This window comes from Belonocnema kinseyi, chromosome 6, assembly GCF_010883055.1.
Source record: "Belonocnema kinseyi isolate 2016_QV_RU_SX_M_011 chromosome 6, B_treatae_v1, whole genome shotgun sequence".
In the NCBI taxonomy this organism is placed as follows: domain Eukaryota; kingdom Metazoa; phylum Arthropoda; class Insecta; order Hymenoptera; family Cynipidae; genus Belonocnema; species Belonocnema kinseyi.
The window spans coordinates 84385615-84403526 of NC_046662.1; the positions used below are offsets into that span (position 1 = coordinate 84385615).

The following is a 17912-nucleotide window of genomic DNA, read 5'->3' on the forward strand; positions in this document are numbered from 1 at the left end:
CATAGAATGGTTTAAATCTTTAAAATCTTGTGAATTCTATAAAGTACCTAAATTCCTTCAAATCATACAATTTCTACAATTTGTGGAATTTCTTGAATTCTGACAATTTCATCAATTCCAACAAATTGAAAATAATGCAAAAAATGGTAGTAAATAGGAATATATTATAGAATCCAAGGAATTTAAGGAGTTCAGGAAATTTCGAATTTTCAAGGAATTCATGGATTTCGGAGAATAAAGAGAATTTCAGAGATTTCCAAGCATTTAGAGAGCTCAGGAAATTTCGTCAATTTAGAATTTAGATACGTTCAGGGATTTTAGATACAGTCGACGCCACTTACCTTGCCGCTATTTATCTTGCCGCTTCCCCCAAATCTCGCTCGAGCTCTTCCCCCACCACGACCGCGACGGCTCGGCAGCCAAGAATTGTTCCATTTGCTATTTACGTTGCCATCAATGGTTTAGGTATTTTAAGGCAATTTTAGAGTGCAAAAAGTCATCATATGCTTTTTAATGAGACTTATAAAAGAATGTCGAAATCATAATATTGATGTCTAATGATAATTTCTTTGTCACATAGGATAACCTCAAGTATGGCAAATTTAATCAAAGTTTTAATCATAAATTCATAAATACTAACCTATTTTTCAGTTTATTCCGTGAGAGAACGATGTGCTCACAATGTTTTGGAATCAAATGTGAGATAACCACTTCCACAATATGTATTCTGAAAATCGAACTTCCTCTGTTTGTAAATACTGATCCGCGCGCGGCAACGTACGTAGCGTACGAAACAATTCGCATCAAACACCACGCATCAAGATTAGACTCGAGAGTGAGGGAACATCGTTTCCAGCAAAATTACTCCCCTACGGTCCTATCCGCGGCAAGGTAAATAGCGTCGACTGTAATTCAATAAGTTTCGAGAATGCACAAAGTGAAAGGAATTCAAGAAGTTCAGAGTATTCAGGAATTTGTAGGGCTTCGATTTATTCAAGGAATTTGAAAGATATTAAGGAAGTTCCAAATAATTTTTTTTAAATGCAAAGTATTTAAAGGAATTTAAAATAATTTGAAAACAATTTACTCAACCAGAGAGTACTAATTACTTAACCTATCTGCTGTTTTCGCATGGGTGGTCGTTTTATACGTAAACTCTGAAAGAGATTCTTTCAACATTGAGGTATTGATGTCTAGATATTGCAAACAATTTAATTTAGTGGAATATTTATATTTAAAATATTTCAGAGATCAATTATTTTTAAAGGACCTGCTCTTTACAAAGCAAAAATTTCTGTTTCAGGGTGCATCATTTTCGGTTCAGATCAGGAAGTTGCAGGAGTAATGAGAGCAGTTAGACGATGTAATGCAACTGGAGCATTTTCCTGGATCGGGAGTGATGGCTGGAGCGCTCGAGGACTGGTGAGCAACGGAAATGAACCGGAAGTTGAGGGTACACTGTCAGTGCAACCTCAAGCCAATCCGGTAAAAGGGTTTGAAGAATATTTCCTGAATTTGACAGTTGAAAATAACAAGAGAAATCCCTGGTTTGCTGGTAAGATTTTACTCATACATCAATAAGCGTCCATCTATAAACTACATTAGGGATCGTTCATATTTTACGTAACGATTTTAGAGGGGTGGATGAGTTCAAGAGTATCTATTATGGTCCTCTCACGACGGGAGCGCAGGGAGGGTTCAAAAAATGATAAGTAACTTTTTTTAATGCAATAATTTTTTAACTGAAATAAGATAAAAGGGTAGGCAGGAATGTATTTTTTACAAAAATCTGTTCTTGAGTAATGTGTCAAAGTTGAGATATCCTATATGGATAATCTGTGATTTAAAGCAATAATTGAATATTACGTTTAGACTTTATACAGCGTTTGGTAGCTTTTAAAGTTCAAAAAATTAAAAAAAAGGTTATGTTTTTACAGTTTTTGATACAAAATAATAATCAACATAAAAATGAATTTTATAAAGACAATATCTGATTAACTTACAATTTTTAAATATCAAAAAAAAAATTCATTTTTTAAATTAGATTAATAGGATACTTATTTACAGTGCTTTTCGAAGTATTTTTTATAAAATTAGTTCTGTTTCAATGAACCAAAATTTTGACTATTTCTTAAAGTTACATTGTTTCAACTAAGTTGTCTATTCACTTCAAAATAGTTTTAAGAAATGCAAAATTAGCATCATTAAAAGTTCTAAAGCTTCTGTAAACGGAACGTTTCAATTTAAAAGGAAGTCTTCCATCAGCTAAATTTTTCTTTTTCTTTCTGCTGAAATCAAAAGGAAATCTAACTTTATAAAAAACTATTTTTCTAATATATGTTTTTATTTTATTATTTGTCATGTTTCATGTTTACTCTGCGTTTTTTCTTGTTTCTAGAGTATTTAATAAAGTACTTTTTAAGATTAAATGGTCAACCAAAAGTGTTACTTTTTCAATGTAAAAGATAAGTTTTTAATCCAAAATTGTGGATTTAACTATTTTGTAAAAAATAAGTGTTTTTGGACAGAATTCAACTAATTGAAAAATTATTCTTTTATTTAGCAATTCTTTAATCAAGAAGAATAATTTTCAACCTAAAAAGACAAATTTTCAACAAAGCGCATGAATTTTCTGCCAAATAGTTTAATTTTTAACCTATAAATGATACAAAATTCATGTTTAAAGAAAGCTAATACGAAATTTTGAAAAAAGAGTTAAATTTGCAGCCTGAGTTTGCTCTTTTAAAAAATGCATTTTTAACAGAGTAGGTCAACTTTCAACCTGGTACAGTCGACGCCACTTACCTTGCTGCTATTTACCTTGCCGCTTCCCCTGAATCTCGCTCGAGCTCTTCCCCCACCACGGCCACAACGGCTCGGCATCCGAGAATTGTTCCGCTTGCTATTTACGTTGCTGTCAATGGTTGAGGTCTTTTAAGGCAATTTTATAGTGCAAAAAGTCATTATATGCTTTGTTAATTTTTCAGTCTATTCCGCGAGAGAACGATGTGCTCAGAAATTTTTTGGAATCAAATGTGAGATAATCACTTCCACAATATGTAAATTAGACTCGAGAGTGGGGGAACATCGTTTTCAGGAAAATTACTCCCCTACGGTTTTTCATTTAAAAAGTTAATTTTCTACTAAATAGACAAATTTCCAAATAATTAAATTAATTTTAACCCAATATTTTACTTTCCTACCAAAATGGTTGAATTTCCAAACACTTATATTTTTTACCAAAGAAAAAAAAACAAAAAATACGAATTATTGGCAAAAACGTTAAATTCTTAAACAAAGCTGATTAATTATTCTAAAGGACCAATTTTCAACCAAGAAAATAAATTTTCTGTCAAACAAGTTGAACTAGCGACAAAAAACATGAACCTTCAACCGAATCTTTGATTCTTTAAATAGAAAAGAAAAACTTTCAATTAAAAATATTAATTTTTAACAACAAATGAAATAATTATATTTTTAGTTTTAAAAACCTGATTCTCAATAAATAAACAAAGACTTTTAAACATAATAGTTAATCCATTAACCAAAGAGATCAATTTTCAACTAAAATTATGGATAGTTAGAAAAAAAAATGAATTTTCGACAAAAGATTTTAAGATTCAAGCAAATAGTTGATTTTTCAGCTAAAAAGATTCATTTTCTATCAAGCAGTTGAATTTTGAACAAAAAAAAAACAATTTTTCAACAAAATAGTTTCAGTTTTAGCAAGATAATTAATTCCGCAATCAAAAAAATTTTTAAATAAACGCGTGTAACTCTAAAACAAAAATATGATTGCATTACAAAACGAGAAAAGGAAAAAATTTCTTGATAAAAAGGAATAGAATATTCTTTAAGAAAGAGGAAAAGAGGAGAATTGGGTAAAACTGTGAAGTGTGAAATATGAAAGTGATTTTCAATGTTATTAAGTTACTTTTGAAATATACTATAGTAAGGTTATGACTGAGTTTGAATGAATAATACTATTTTAAATACAATGTCTGGCTTAAAATGACCTTAACTGCTTGCAACATCTAATGGCTATCTATGTATCGCCCATTAAGGCTAACTTTAAGTGACGGATACTATATGGCATACAATATTTCTAACTCAAAATTAAGTTCATTACTTGAACTCTGTTATGGCTATCTTTAAAAGGATTACACTACTCAACCCCGATTATTACGGCGTTTAAATTGAGCATACTACTTGAAATCCCTAGTAACTCGCTTAAAAAGCCTTGGACTACTTAGCAAAACTGATGGCTGACTTTAAATAATGAATACTACTTGATAGATTATATGGCTGAACTTTAATGGGATATAATACCTAACATCCGACATGAATAACTTTAAATAAGGCTAACTCCTTGTCACCCCTTATCGCTCACTTAAAATGATGGTTCCTACTTGACAAATAGTATTACTGATTTAATAAAAATGAAGTTTATTACGTGAAATACATTATATCTAGCTTGAAATTTAGTACCCTACTGACAACCGCATAAGAATGGGCTTAAGTGAAGTATACTGCTTGAAATCCCTAATGCCTGACTTAAACTGACTTGTACTACTTGGCAAAACCGATGGTTGACTTTGAATGATGGATACTACTCGATAAATATTATGGCTAACTTTTAATCATATATACTACTTGACATCCTTTATAGCTGACATTAAATGAGACTGACAATTATTTGCCTCTTATGTCTGACTCAAAATTATAGATACACTTCACACACAATATTTCTATTAAAAATAAATTTTAATTCTGGGGATCCATTATAGTTGACTTTAAATGGGGCATAGTACCTGATAAATAATATAGCTGATATTTAATGAACTATACTACTCGATATCCCTCACGCCTGACTTAAAATTACTTGCACTACTTCATGCAACGTACGTCTGAATTAAAACGACATACTCTTTGATACTATATATGCCTCACTTAAAAACAACCTTTATTACCTAAAAACAATTTTTGTCTGACTTGAAATCACTTGTTATACTGTAAATACATATGCTTGACATATGTTCTCAGGATAATTCACAGCAATTTCGTAAATAGAATTAGTCGATAAAGAAAAAACTCGATGCTCTGCAGAGAAAAACGGATTGTAGTTAAAATAGGAGTTAAAATCAATTTCAGATAAGCTGCTTTATCTTAACAGATCACTGAAATTAATGGCTTCTGGTCGATCAGAGGATTAAAACCGCAAATACGTTGGTATGCTGTATTTGTACATGTGTAGCTCAATTTATACGCATCACGTAAAACCGGATATTCCCATAATGAGTGGATGGGTTACCCATAAATCGTGTGTAATCTTGCAAGCCACTACACAATCATGTTAAATAACATGCATGTTGAGCAGCATGCATATGATCGTAAATCTATTAACACGTAAATGGATAAGAGCGAAATACATATTTCCAGTCATCTCTGTAATCATAAATATTTCGATTTTAGCCAAACAGGTGTCTTTCGAATATATCTTAATCATTTGATCACCAATACTTGGTGATTAAAAAAAAGAATTTTTACATTTTTAGTGTCACCAGATACCAAAATCAGTATTTAACTTTGGATTTTCTTATTATCATATAATATTCATTAGGGTGGAAAAATAAATTTACTTTGGTTTTATTTAAAAAGGCAATTCAGACCGCCACGCTGGCATCGAATACTTACCAACACTTATTGTTCGTAAGGGAACGTCCTCAAAATAATTATAACTAGAAATTAAAGTTAATTTCCGTTAGAATGATCAATGTTTTTCAGGACGCCAAAAAATTGATCCAAGTAAAAAAAATACTACCCCTAAGCGTATATAACATTCCCTTTAAATAATAAATTGCCCAATTTAAACATTTTACATGCAATTCTTTAAATATTATATTACTTTAATGTATTTGTAAGATATAGCAAAAAGGAAAGATGATACCCTAGAATGCAACACTTAAAACATATCTCAATGTTAATAATTAGTTGTATTCATTTTGGGGCGATTGAGGCCTCAGGACCGTAGTTCAAACTTTTTCTTTGATTACAAAAAAACGTATTTTATTTCCAAGCAAAGGGAACATGTTTAATGTATGCTAAATCAAAACAAAAAACATTTGGTTTTTTAAGACATCATAACATTCAGGTTTTAAACAAAATTCAAATACAATTTTTTGATACGGTTATTTCATTAGGCGAGACCTCCCTAATATGGATAATGCGAACCCTAGTGGATAATCATTAATTAAGAGTACAAATAATAGAAAAGTTATTAATTTTAATTCTAATTCATAAGCATGTATAGTGTCTTCATTATTAATTAAATTTTTAACTAATTACTAGACATATATTAGTGTTTTGAATTAATGATTATCCACTAGGGTGGTCCAAATATTTTTTCTCCAAATTTCATGTATATTGCCCGTAAATTTGTTTAAAGCCATAAAAAAATTAATTCGTGCGGTGGTCATTCATGCGTGGCCAAGCCGAAGCGTTGTTGCAAGGAATTCTACTGTAATGGCCTACCTATGCAAATGCGTAACGACGTTCGGTTAGTTAACTCAAAGCGGGAGACACTTGAGAATTAGCACGAAAATAACTCATGCGGAATAGCAGTGGGGCTCCGATGCCTACTGAAGCCCATGGGACTGATCGGATTATTTCGCGCCATGATGAAATAAGTTGTCATTGACAACAGCACCATCTGACCAGCGAATATATATCGCGAGATTATTGGAGCAATGTTCATGAAAAATAGCAGTGCATATCAATTCATTTTATACCAACATTAAATATATAATAAACTAAGGTTTAAAGTAATTTAAAGAGAAGCATATACAGAGAGAGAAAGAGAGAGAGATGTGCGGTCAAGTTCAGACAGTTGAAATGTTTACTTCCAGTGTTTTGTTGGAAAGAGTCTTTTTTTGTGGATACTGCTGTATTCCAATGACTTAATCAAGTGAACAACCTTGTATCTGTACCGATTATTCAATACGAAGCTCTTCGTTTAAACAAGATGCTCAGCGGCCCGCAAACGTGTAAAGTACGTGTAAGCACGTAAAACATTTATTTAACGCGTATTAACGCGTCGGAGGTTTTCGAGCAAGAAATAGATCCTGTCATGCAATCGTTGGGATACTGTTGTGGTAGAAAGTACACTTGCAATCCATAGGTTCTTTGTTGCTACGGAAAGCAAATCTGCACAATTTCCAATTTCATCCGTTAAATATTCAGTTGACCCTTGTCTCCGTATTAGAAAAAATATTTTTTACCGTGCATTAAAATCCACCGGAAACGTTTTATACGCCGCTGACTTTTTACATCCGGAGCTGGCTATAATAAGTTAGTTCCCACCCACGATCAGGCCCTAAATCAGTGCTATAGGAGAGTTTAACTGTATTTCGAGATGTCGCAAATGCAATGAAATTTGTATTTCCCACGAGAAGAAAATATTTTGTTGTAAATTTTATTCGGAATCGTCAATATTATCTCAATCGAGTTGAAATTCAAAAATTCTCTTCACGAATAGCCACATAATACTAATGAAATGATAATTTCTAAATATCAGCCCCATGCGTCTATTTTATAGGGTCCCAAACAATTTATTGTTATTATTAATAATATTTAACTTAAATAATTCTAGGAAGGTGCTTTTTATTCTTAAATTTACAACTATTTGTCTACTTTTTATTTATGGTGACTAAATAATTCATTCAATTCAGCAAACATAATTATTTAAACAATATATTATTACTTATACGAGGTGTGTTCAAAAAATAAGGTGACTTTATGGTTTTCTCAAAAAATATTCATTTATTCCTCAATATTTATGTTGTCCCATTCAAAGTAATCCCCCTCAGATATAATACACTTGTGCCAACGCTTTTCCCAATCATCGAAGCACTTCTAATAATCATTTTGTGGTATAGCCTTGAGTTCTTTCAGCGATGCAGTTTTTATCTCCTCAATCGTTGAAAATCGATGTCCTTTCATGGGTCTCTTCAGTTTTGGGAAAAGAAAAAAGTCACTGAGGGCCAAATCTGGTGAATATGGAGGCTGAGGCATGACTTTGGTGCTGTTTTTTGTCAGAAAATCTTTCACAAGCACTTTCAAAATTAAGCAGTTTTGGAAAAAGTTTCGCTGACACACGTCTCATGCCCAAAACGCCCGAAAAGATAGCATGGCATGAGCCAACCAATATGCCAACATCTTCAGCAACTTCTCTGATGGTAATTCGGAGATTTTTCAACACCATTTCTTCCACTACTTGAACGTTTTCATCTGTTGTTGACGTGCTGGGACGTTCAGGGCGAGGTTCGTCTTCGACATCCTCTCGGCCTTCTTGGAACAGCTTGTACCACTTATACACATTTTTCTTACTCAGAGTAGACTCACCGTATGCAACTGTCAACATTTCAAGAGTTTTAGAGCACTGGATTCCATTTTTCACACAAAATTTAATGCAAACTCTTTGCTCCATTTTTTTCGAAAGAAGAAAATCGCCGAGCACACCAAACTCTTCTAACCTTTTACGCCTCTGCCAGAACAACAACACGAGCTATATAGTCAAAACGGTGAACACCTATCTTAGTACCTATCTTCTTCTTTGTTGATGATATATAGTTGCAGTTTCTTCAGAAATGTTAAACTTTTTACCCAGTTTTTAATGATTGAAGAAATAAATAATTAAAGTTAACAAGCTTATCTGTTTAAACACTTTATCATTGTTTATAACTATCTTCTCTCATAGATAAGTGCGAGAAATGTGTGGTTTGTTTATTGAACTCTTGCGCTTTTAGTCCACTTTTCAATTAGTGAGATGGTAATTAATTGAAGTTAACAAGCATGCTTATTTAAAAAATTGATTATTTTTTATAACTATTTTCATTTAGCATAATGCTAGAAAGCTGCTTTTTATCTGAGATTCTCTACTTTTGTTTTGACTTTTGATTTATGAACAAATAATAAGTGAACCTCAACAAGAATTATTTTTAAAATAGGATTGTAATTTTGTAGGTGAATCATTTTTGCTCTTTCCCCAAAGTTTTGAAAAAATTAATTTACACGTAAAAGCTATCTTACACAAGAGACAAAAGCCAAGAATGGAATAATTAGGAATAGCTAAGCGGACTAGGTCTGTAAATGACTTGTGAAAGTTTTGTTTTAAATTACAACAAGAAGCTTATTGTAAAGTGTAGAAGACAAATTTTGGAATTGAACATATTTTTATATCATCCGAAATAGAAAGAGATTGTTCGAAATATGTTTTTATCTAATGTTTATATAATATTTGTTCATGACTAAAAAGGCAAAGCAAAGTTAAACATTTTTTAAAATCGCAACTTCCTAGAACTTATCTAAGAAAAGAGAGTTATGAAGAATAATAAATTGTTTAAACAAATATTTGTATTAACTAGCATTAATTATTACCTCATCAAGTGAAAAGCGGATGAAAAATTTAAAATTTCAAAAAAAAACTGACTATCTGGCATTGATATAGATGACGATAGTTATTAACAATAATAATTTTTTCAAACAATTATTTTTGCTTGAAATAAATCATTATTATTAATTGACTCAAAGTGAAAAGTAGACTAATAGTTCAAAATTGCAGAAAAAGCCGCAACTTTCTACCACTGAGCGAAGAAAATATTATTAAACAAATAATAAATTCTTCAAACAATTATTTTTGTAAACTTGCATTAATAATTACTTCACCCGAATGGAAAATGGACAAAAAGTTTTTAAAAACTTCAGAAACAAACCGCAACTATCTAGTATCATTATAGAATAAGATAGCTAGAAACGATAATAATTTGTTTAAACAATTATTTGTGGTATATTATAATGAATATTAACGCACTCAAAGTTAAAGGTGATAAAAGGTGAAAATTTCCGAAAAAATCCGAAATATTTAGCATTTTTTAATTATATTATTGCTGAAAATAATAAAAAAAATCTCCAACAATTATGTTGGTTAAAATTAATTAATTATTACCTCTCTCTGGTTAGAAATTAGGCCTATAAAACATACTGATAAGGGGATATTTAAAAAGTAATATTTTTTCGTTTTTTATGGCTATTGGTGAAGAAAAATGTTTAGTTTCAACTCGATTCAGCTGACATTGACGATTCTGAATAAGATTTATAAATACGTCTTCTTTTCTTATCAGAAATACGTGTTAAACTTCATTGAGTTACGCTACCACTGAATATCATTTTTTTAAACCAAATATTTAATCATTTTCTTGTGGCTTCAGACATATTTCTGGGCGATATGCATGGAAATTTGAGAAAAAAAGTTTGCAATGCACATTTGCACCAACCTGTTAACCACTCTACTTGTAGGTTACATTATCTACTATAAAGAGGTTTCCCCTAATGGAATTTATTCAACTGAAAACTTTTTTCCCTCTTGGCAATCCCTCTAAGAAATAGTTTTCGTATAATTTGAATAAATATATTATATATTATATATTATTTAATTTGAATTAAATTAAAATTATTAATTAAATAGTATATGATATTAATTTTCGGAAAAAACATTTTCTACAGCTTGAGTGCTTCTAATTATAAAAGTAAATTTTATAAGAGCCCGAATTTAGCTATCCATATAGATTTAAAACTTGTGCCATTAATTAAAAGTAAAATCATGGTCCTATCTTAAAACCATGGATATCACTGGATTTCTTATTAAAATAACTCCAAAGCCATATACCAACAGAAGGTTACTTTATTTACGTGATCCACTAAAACTCTAATTAGTCAATAATTATTAAACAATTATTTGTATCCCCTATACAATGACTCCTTGCAGCAACATGATTTAGTTGCCCCTGGATTCGTCTCGGCAATATCTTCAGTTTTTTGTAATTTGTATGACGAAATATCAATAATTGGACCCTCTGCGGTATTTATGTTATGATTCAGTGACGTGACCTCAACATGTTAGACCACTGATATGAGAAAAAAAATAAAATGGCTAATTTTATTTTTTATTTCAATACTGCATGCGCAAAACTTCAATTAGATACATTATTTAGAAAAATCAGAATAAACGAAAAGTTTCCAGCATAGGATTCTAAATACTAACATTACCACTTTTCATTTTTTAATTCATTACATATGAAGAAACTAATCTTCTAATGAAGCAAGTTTAATTTTTTTTATCTGAATAGTACCAGCCAATAGCTTCAATTTGAGTGATCTCCAAAGAAAATCACACTAAAATAAAAGGTTCCAAAATAAGTAGATCTTAATACACCATTTTTTCTAACTTGTTCAGATTCATCATGTTTGGAATTTATATAAAAATTAAATTTCCCCAAGGTTCGCAGTTTAAATTTTGGTTTAGACGAAATAAGAAGCAGACCATATTAAGACTTTAAAAAGTGAAATCGATAACTGAAGGATCCACGGTCTAAGCCTGTTAACTTACATTTTTTTTATTTTTTTTTGTATTTCCTGAAACATTTTTATATACAGTTAATATTCCGCAAACAAAACAGGAAAATTCCTTTTCGTTTTTTTATGCATTTTCGAAAATCGCGTTTTGGTATCTGAAGCATACGTCCGCGGTCTAAACATGTTAACTGCTTATGACGTCTTATGGGATAGTATCTATCTATGTATGTATGTATGTATGTATGTATGTATGTGGATAATAAGACACATGTCAGTGCGTGTGTGCAGTTAAGTGTATGTGTGTGTCGAAAGTTATTTATGACTAATTTCACGTCATCTTCAATGTTGTCGTCTACAGATCGCTGTCAAGACGAAGGTAATATTCGCGTCTCGATTAGTAACACTCAGTAAATTTTTCCAATAAACTATTTTGAATTTCTGCATGCACATCCATGTTCAGTATGCGGTTCCAAACATTTTGACATATAAAACTTGCTCGTAGCTTCAAAATAACTTATAAAAATGCGAGGCCGGGAAAAATAATAAAAAACCAGCGAAAGACCACTGCAGATTACATGTTTAGACTGCTGGACCCCTTGTAAACTACATATGAATAGCTTTCACTTGTCATATTACGTTCAGTTTTGAAATAAATGTTATAGAGCCAACTTGTATTATTTTTCTCTGGTAAATAAACAAAAAAACATTTCACGGTTTGAAAAAACATTGATAATTGCAGAAATAACAACGATTTTCTTTCGCCATGTAAAATTTCTGAAATTTCAGTTAACAGGCTTAGACACGGACCCTTCAATTTAAGACTATAGATATGGCATATAAAAAACAATAAATAAAAGTCCCTTCATTCCGCCATTATTTCAAATTTCCGAAAAATACTTGGTAGATTTTTTTCACTATCAAAGAATCATATATCCTGAACTGTAGTGAAATTCCATTCCTACATGAAAATTGCCGCGATCATATGAGGTGGACACTACCAGCTTGAATAGTTTTAATTTCAATTTCCTCGCTGTAGTGTAGTTGTTGGTAATAAGTAATAGTTCTCTTATATATTGTTTTTATTATTCAACAACTGGAAAAGTTCGTAAACTGGACATATAGTTCAACATTATTCACCGCTAGCACAAATTTCACGTACAAATTTGTCATTTCTAGATATGTGCTACGTATGTAATTACCAATTAAACTAAACACTACAGAAAAAACTTTTGGAAATAATATAATGTTTCCTTCTGAAATTATATAAATTAGCTACTTCGAAATTTTTCAATATACGAATGTGACAAAAAATTTGAGAAATAGAGAGAAAAAGTTCACATAAAATTGTTTAAATCCAATTCCTTAATTATATTTACTAGGAAGAGTAACTAATTGTATTTCCTTACTCAGACTAGTAGGAAATTTTTTAAATCGGTAAATCCTAAATTTAAAATAAGTATTTTTCAACAAGAATTTGAATATAAACTCAAGAATTTTCGAACATTCGAAATTTCTAACAATTTTAGGGTTGGTTAGTTTTTTCTATCAAAAATTATAATTTCCAAATAAAAGTCATCATCAAAATTCCCAATTTTCAACAAGTTTTGGTTCAGCTAGCACTTTACACCGGAAATAGTTATTTTTATCTATAAATTGTCAGATTGTAAAGAAAAGAAAATGTTAAAAAATTTAGGTTATTCGGTTTTGTTAGCGTTTTTTTTATACTTGAAATTAACATTTCAGAACAAAAATTATTAGATTTTAAAGGTTCATAATTTTTTGTAGTTCCCTCAATTTTTCGGGACGACTATTCACAATGTAATTTTTAACAATTATAGGTCACGTTAGACCAAAAATTGGTAGTTTAAAACAATAATCATTTTACTTCGAACAAGAATTGAAATTTTTAACAGTTTCAGGTTATATTCACGATCTTCCAGGAAATTAAATATTCATGAAAAGAATAAATCAATCTAATGATTTTTCTTAAACGATAAATAGGAGACATGAATGGATGAGTGGACATCCAAAATCAGGATACAGAACGAGTATTAGGTAATTTTGGGGATCCAAGAACAAACCATAACGCAGATAAATTAGTTGGTCTATGCTTAGAAAGGGGTCTGTTTATTACAAATACTTGGTTTAGGCATAAAATGATCCACATGTACACGCGAATCAAAATTGAGAACCTCCAGAAACCGGATGTGCGAATATACTTTCAAAATAAGATAATCGAAAACATAGATAGGGCAACATGGGAGGACGGTATAAAAAACAAAGATATAGAGAGCGCCTGGACAATGTTACGGGATATCCTTGTTAGACGTACGATCGAAGTGTGTGGTACCGCAGTTGTAGGAAGAATGCCTGGTCTTAGCAATGAGGAAAGAAATAGATGTAGAAATGTTTATAGACGCGAAAACAGGATACTCAAACGATTAGTTAAGGAACGTAAAGATACAATTAGAGCAGAAGAAGAGATGAAAATACAAAACGACTTTAAAGGAAGCAGGAAACTACTTTATAAAAAAATAAAAGGAAACAAAAGTACAAAATTTGTCAACATGAGAAATAGTAGGCGGGAAATAGATGCAGACGGAATACTAGAGGCTTTCAGAGACTATTTTAGGAGACAATTCGGAGATGAAGCTATAGGATACCACAACTGCGATGTTGAACACGATGCGATGGAAAACTCAATTGAGAAGGTCTGTGTCACTGAGGTTAGGGATATAATTAAGAACTTGAAAAACGGTAAGGCTTCCTGGGTAGACGGTATTAACGCTGAAATGCTTAACCACGGTGGCGCGTGCATACCACATAGACTGTGCGAATTAATAAATTTATGTTTCGAGATGGTAGACGTCCTAGACGATTGGAAAAAAGCAATTATCGTTACAAAATATACAAGAGGAAGGGAGATAAAAGCGACTGTAATAATTACAGAGGGATTAGCTTATTAAGCACCTTAAATAAAATATATTCAAAAATACTTATTCGTAGGGTAATGAAAATAACAGAAGCAAAGATTTGGAAAGTCCAAAGTTGGTTTATGCCAGGAGGTTCTTCGCTTGGGGTGATTGATAGACAGATTGATCAGCAACCTGGGTCGGAACAGTGTTGCGTAACGAACGTGTTATTTACTTAAATAACACGATAATTCTGGATCAATCTGAAAATTCTCTGTCCCGTCCACACACTACTCCTTTCCCCTACCGAGTGAGTCACGCCTACCCCGAAAGGGAAATGGCTTAATGATGCAATAATAATAAAATGTACAGACATTAAGAATTTCGGATTGTGTTAGTATTTTTACCAACTACACTCTAAGACCGCTCGCTCTTATAGCCTAGGCTTCCTCACTTTACCTCGCCTCGCTAGCATGATCCTACTTTCTCGCTTTGCCTCGCATTGCCAACTTCTGCCTCCACGGCTAGTACTTAATACTTATCTACTATTTACAATATTTACATTTTCTTCGTATCTACTTTCTCTTCTTTTCACAATATTTTCATTTCTACTCCTCTTTCTCGTTCCTTCTCTTCCTCTTCATCTTACCCAATACCCCTTTCACCCATGCGACTGCCCTTTTGTTCCCCCTTTCATGCAACAATATCTCTATGCTTACGCCACTCCTTTCTACATCCTCTCACGCCTTTCTATCTCCTGACACTCTTTCAAGCAGTGTTCCATTCTTGCATCCCCTTGCCGCATAATTCACACATTCTTTTTTCTCTAAAGAGCCAAAACCTATCAAGATCCTCTGTACCCACACCTCATCCTCGCTTTAATCTCTTGGCTTCCTTTCTCTCCTTTTTCAAGTTAAGCGTATTCCTTGCTAACCCCAGTGTCCACTATACATGCTTCAAATTATCCTATTCATCTACTCACTTTTCTTCCACCCCACACCTCCACTCCAAAAAGTAAGACACTCATCATTAGCGAATTACCCCTGTTACGTTTCCGTACAGCACCTTCACTACTCCACCTCCTTGTTTTATCCCCACGTATGTACTTCCGATGAAACAAGTCCCCCTGCACTACCTTCAAAACCATTTTCTTCTCGTCCCAAACCCACATTTTTCATCTATTTTTATTTTCCTATACCATACCTTTACTGCCCTAACCTGCTCTTGACTCCTCTCCTTCCTAGCCCATTCGTTCAGCATTCGCTGTACATCCCTCTCCTTCCACGTCAAATCGTGGTCAATGGAAACTCCCTTATCCTTTATCCTATTTTTATTTCGCATTATCCCAGATTCATCAACATTTCGAATTCTGTTAGTGTTTCTCGTTGGAGATTGAAATTATTATTGAAAAATAATTAGATTTCTAAAAATATTTATAATTTCTTAACCACCTTAAGTTACGTTGGTATTTTACGTCAAAAACGGATATTTTAAAACAAATGTAATTATAGATTTAAAGGTTTAGAATCTATAAACAATTTTGAATCATGCTGGTGTTTTTCGCAAGAAAACTTAAATTTTTTTAGTACAACATTCAACTGTTGAAAATTGAACAATATTGAAAATAATATAACAGCATATAAAATTAAAGAAAATTTTTAATTTAATTTTCAACCGTTAGCAAATTAATAATTATTTGATGCATTATCAGCAAAAAATTTATGTGATTAAAAAAATCTAAGCTCTAAGCATTTTCTTTTTAAACAAAAAAAAGGTGGGTTTAAGAAAGCATTTACAGTCTCAAACCGTTTTTTAAAATGTAACATTCGAGTTTTAGATCAAAAATTTCTATTTTTAATAAAACATCATTAAATTTCAAAGAAAACATACAATATTTGAACAATAATTTTTCACCGGAAATATTATGTGTTCAATTATGAAGTAACGATATCGATTTTCATCCATTGTCATAGATATAGTTCTTGTTTTTCTCTTCTATTATTTTAGATTATAGATTCTATGAAATACAAACATTTTTTAGTAATATTAATTTCATATTTTAAAATGATGTGAAAAAAATCGGTTGATCTACAAATTTCTTTATTTTCTGGTTCGCATTCATTTTCTTGACATTCATATATAAATTCTTTACAATGTATAGAAAGTTTTAAATTTTGTAACGTGCTCAAGTTCTCAACACTTTCAGTATTTTCATAGCTCTGGATTGAAATATGGAAATAAAATAGGTAGTAGAGTGAAGATTATTTTCTCGTTTCTCCAGTCGGCAGAGGGCTTAAGGTCGTCATATGTTGCTACAACATGAAATTTGCATCAGGAATCTCTTTCTCAGTCGTATTATACCGTTTTTCTATTACATAAAATATTCCTTTAGAAATATCGTGGACGCAAATATTTACTCTGACTTGGAATACTATATAATTTTACTCGATGATGTTGCTTTAAATATATGCAAATGTTAATATGTATACTTTGATATTTTCTTTTAGCCCCATAAACCATTAGAGTAAAAAATGTGCATTAATTAAAAATATTATAATTTTAATGATCTATAAATTATTTGTACATATATCCTTTTCTGGAGACCATACATTTAAGCACTTTCTATGTCAGTTCAAATTTATGACAATATAATGATTCTAATTATAAAATAGTTTAATTTAGACAACCGTACAAAATTTTATTTCTCAATAAGAAGCCGTGGTCAAAGGCTATGGTCAATTCCGTCCCAGCTACGTACATACGGTTCGCCCACTACGCGGCCACCTTCCCTCAGCTGAACTGCTTGCCGCCGAGCCTGGTCAGCAGGAGTCTTTTATACCTAATGAGAATCAAATGCTAAACATAACATTTTTTTAATTTACCACCTGATAATGTTATTTGACTTACTTAAATTCCTGTAGGCTTTACTCAAATCAACTGCAGTTGTTTTAATTTATTGGTGAAATATTTTACTTAACTTGGGGAAATTCCGGAAGCTAAAATTTGACTGAAATTTAGAAATGATTAATTAACAAAATAAATTTGTCTTATTTCTCAAACAATCGCATTTTTTTTAAATTACCAGTATCTGAAATTAACGTTGCATTTCTAATTTAATAGTTCTTCAGTGTTAAAAAATAAAGAAATCCGAACAGAGAATACAAAAAATTCACAATTGAAAACTAGATTTCCAAACCATGGGTATGAATAATAGGAACTTGTGATAACTAAAATTCACATAAATTTGCCATGCTCTATTTGGATAGGTTTAATTATTAACACTGAAGAACTTTTAAATTTCAAATGTAACTAAAATTTCAGGTACTGGTAACTGAGAGTGATATTCCTGCACTTGCAACTAAAAATATATTTATAAAAATTCTTTTTACTCTGCTTTTTATGTGTTGAAAAACATTATATTTTTCAATAAGTTTTCTAATCAGGAAGCAATAAATTGAAGCTACTGCAGTTGATTTAAGTAAGATATACTGAAAATTGTTCATAGAATTTCCAATAAACTTAAACTCTTATTCTTTAATTTTAAACTTTTTAAGTCAAATAACATATCGCTGGAATCGTTATAAAACGCAT

General features: G+C 31.4%; 1 protein-coding gene across 3 annotated transcripts in view; it reads left to right on the forward strand.

Moving 5' to 3' along the window:
• Nucleotides 1–17912, forward strand: part of LOC117175168 (metabotropic glutamate receptor 4) — a 178749-nt gene that overhangs the window by 122540 nt on the left and 38297 nt on the right. For all 3 annotated transcript variants that reach the window (XM_033364769.1, XM_033364767.1, XM_033364768.1), the window contains exon 4: nt 1304–1555. In XM_033364769.1, coding sequence (XP_033220660.1) covers nt 1304–1555 — 252 coding nt within the window. The remainder of the gene's footprint in view (nt 1–1303; nt 1556–17912) is intronic.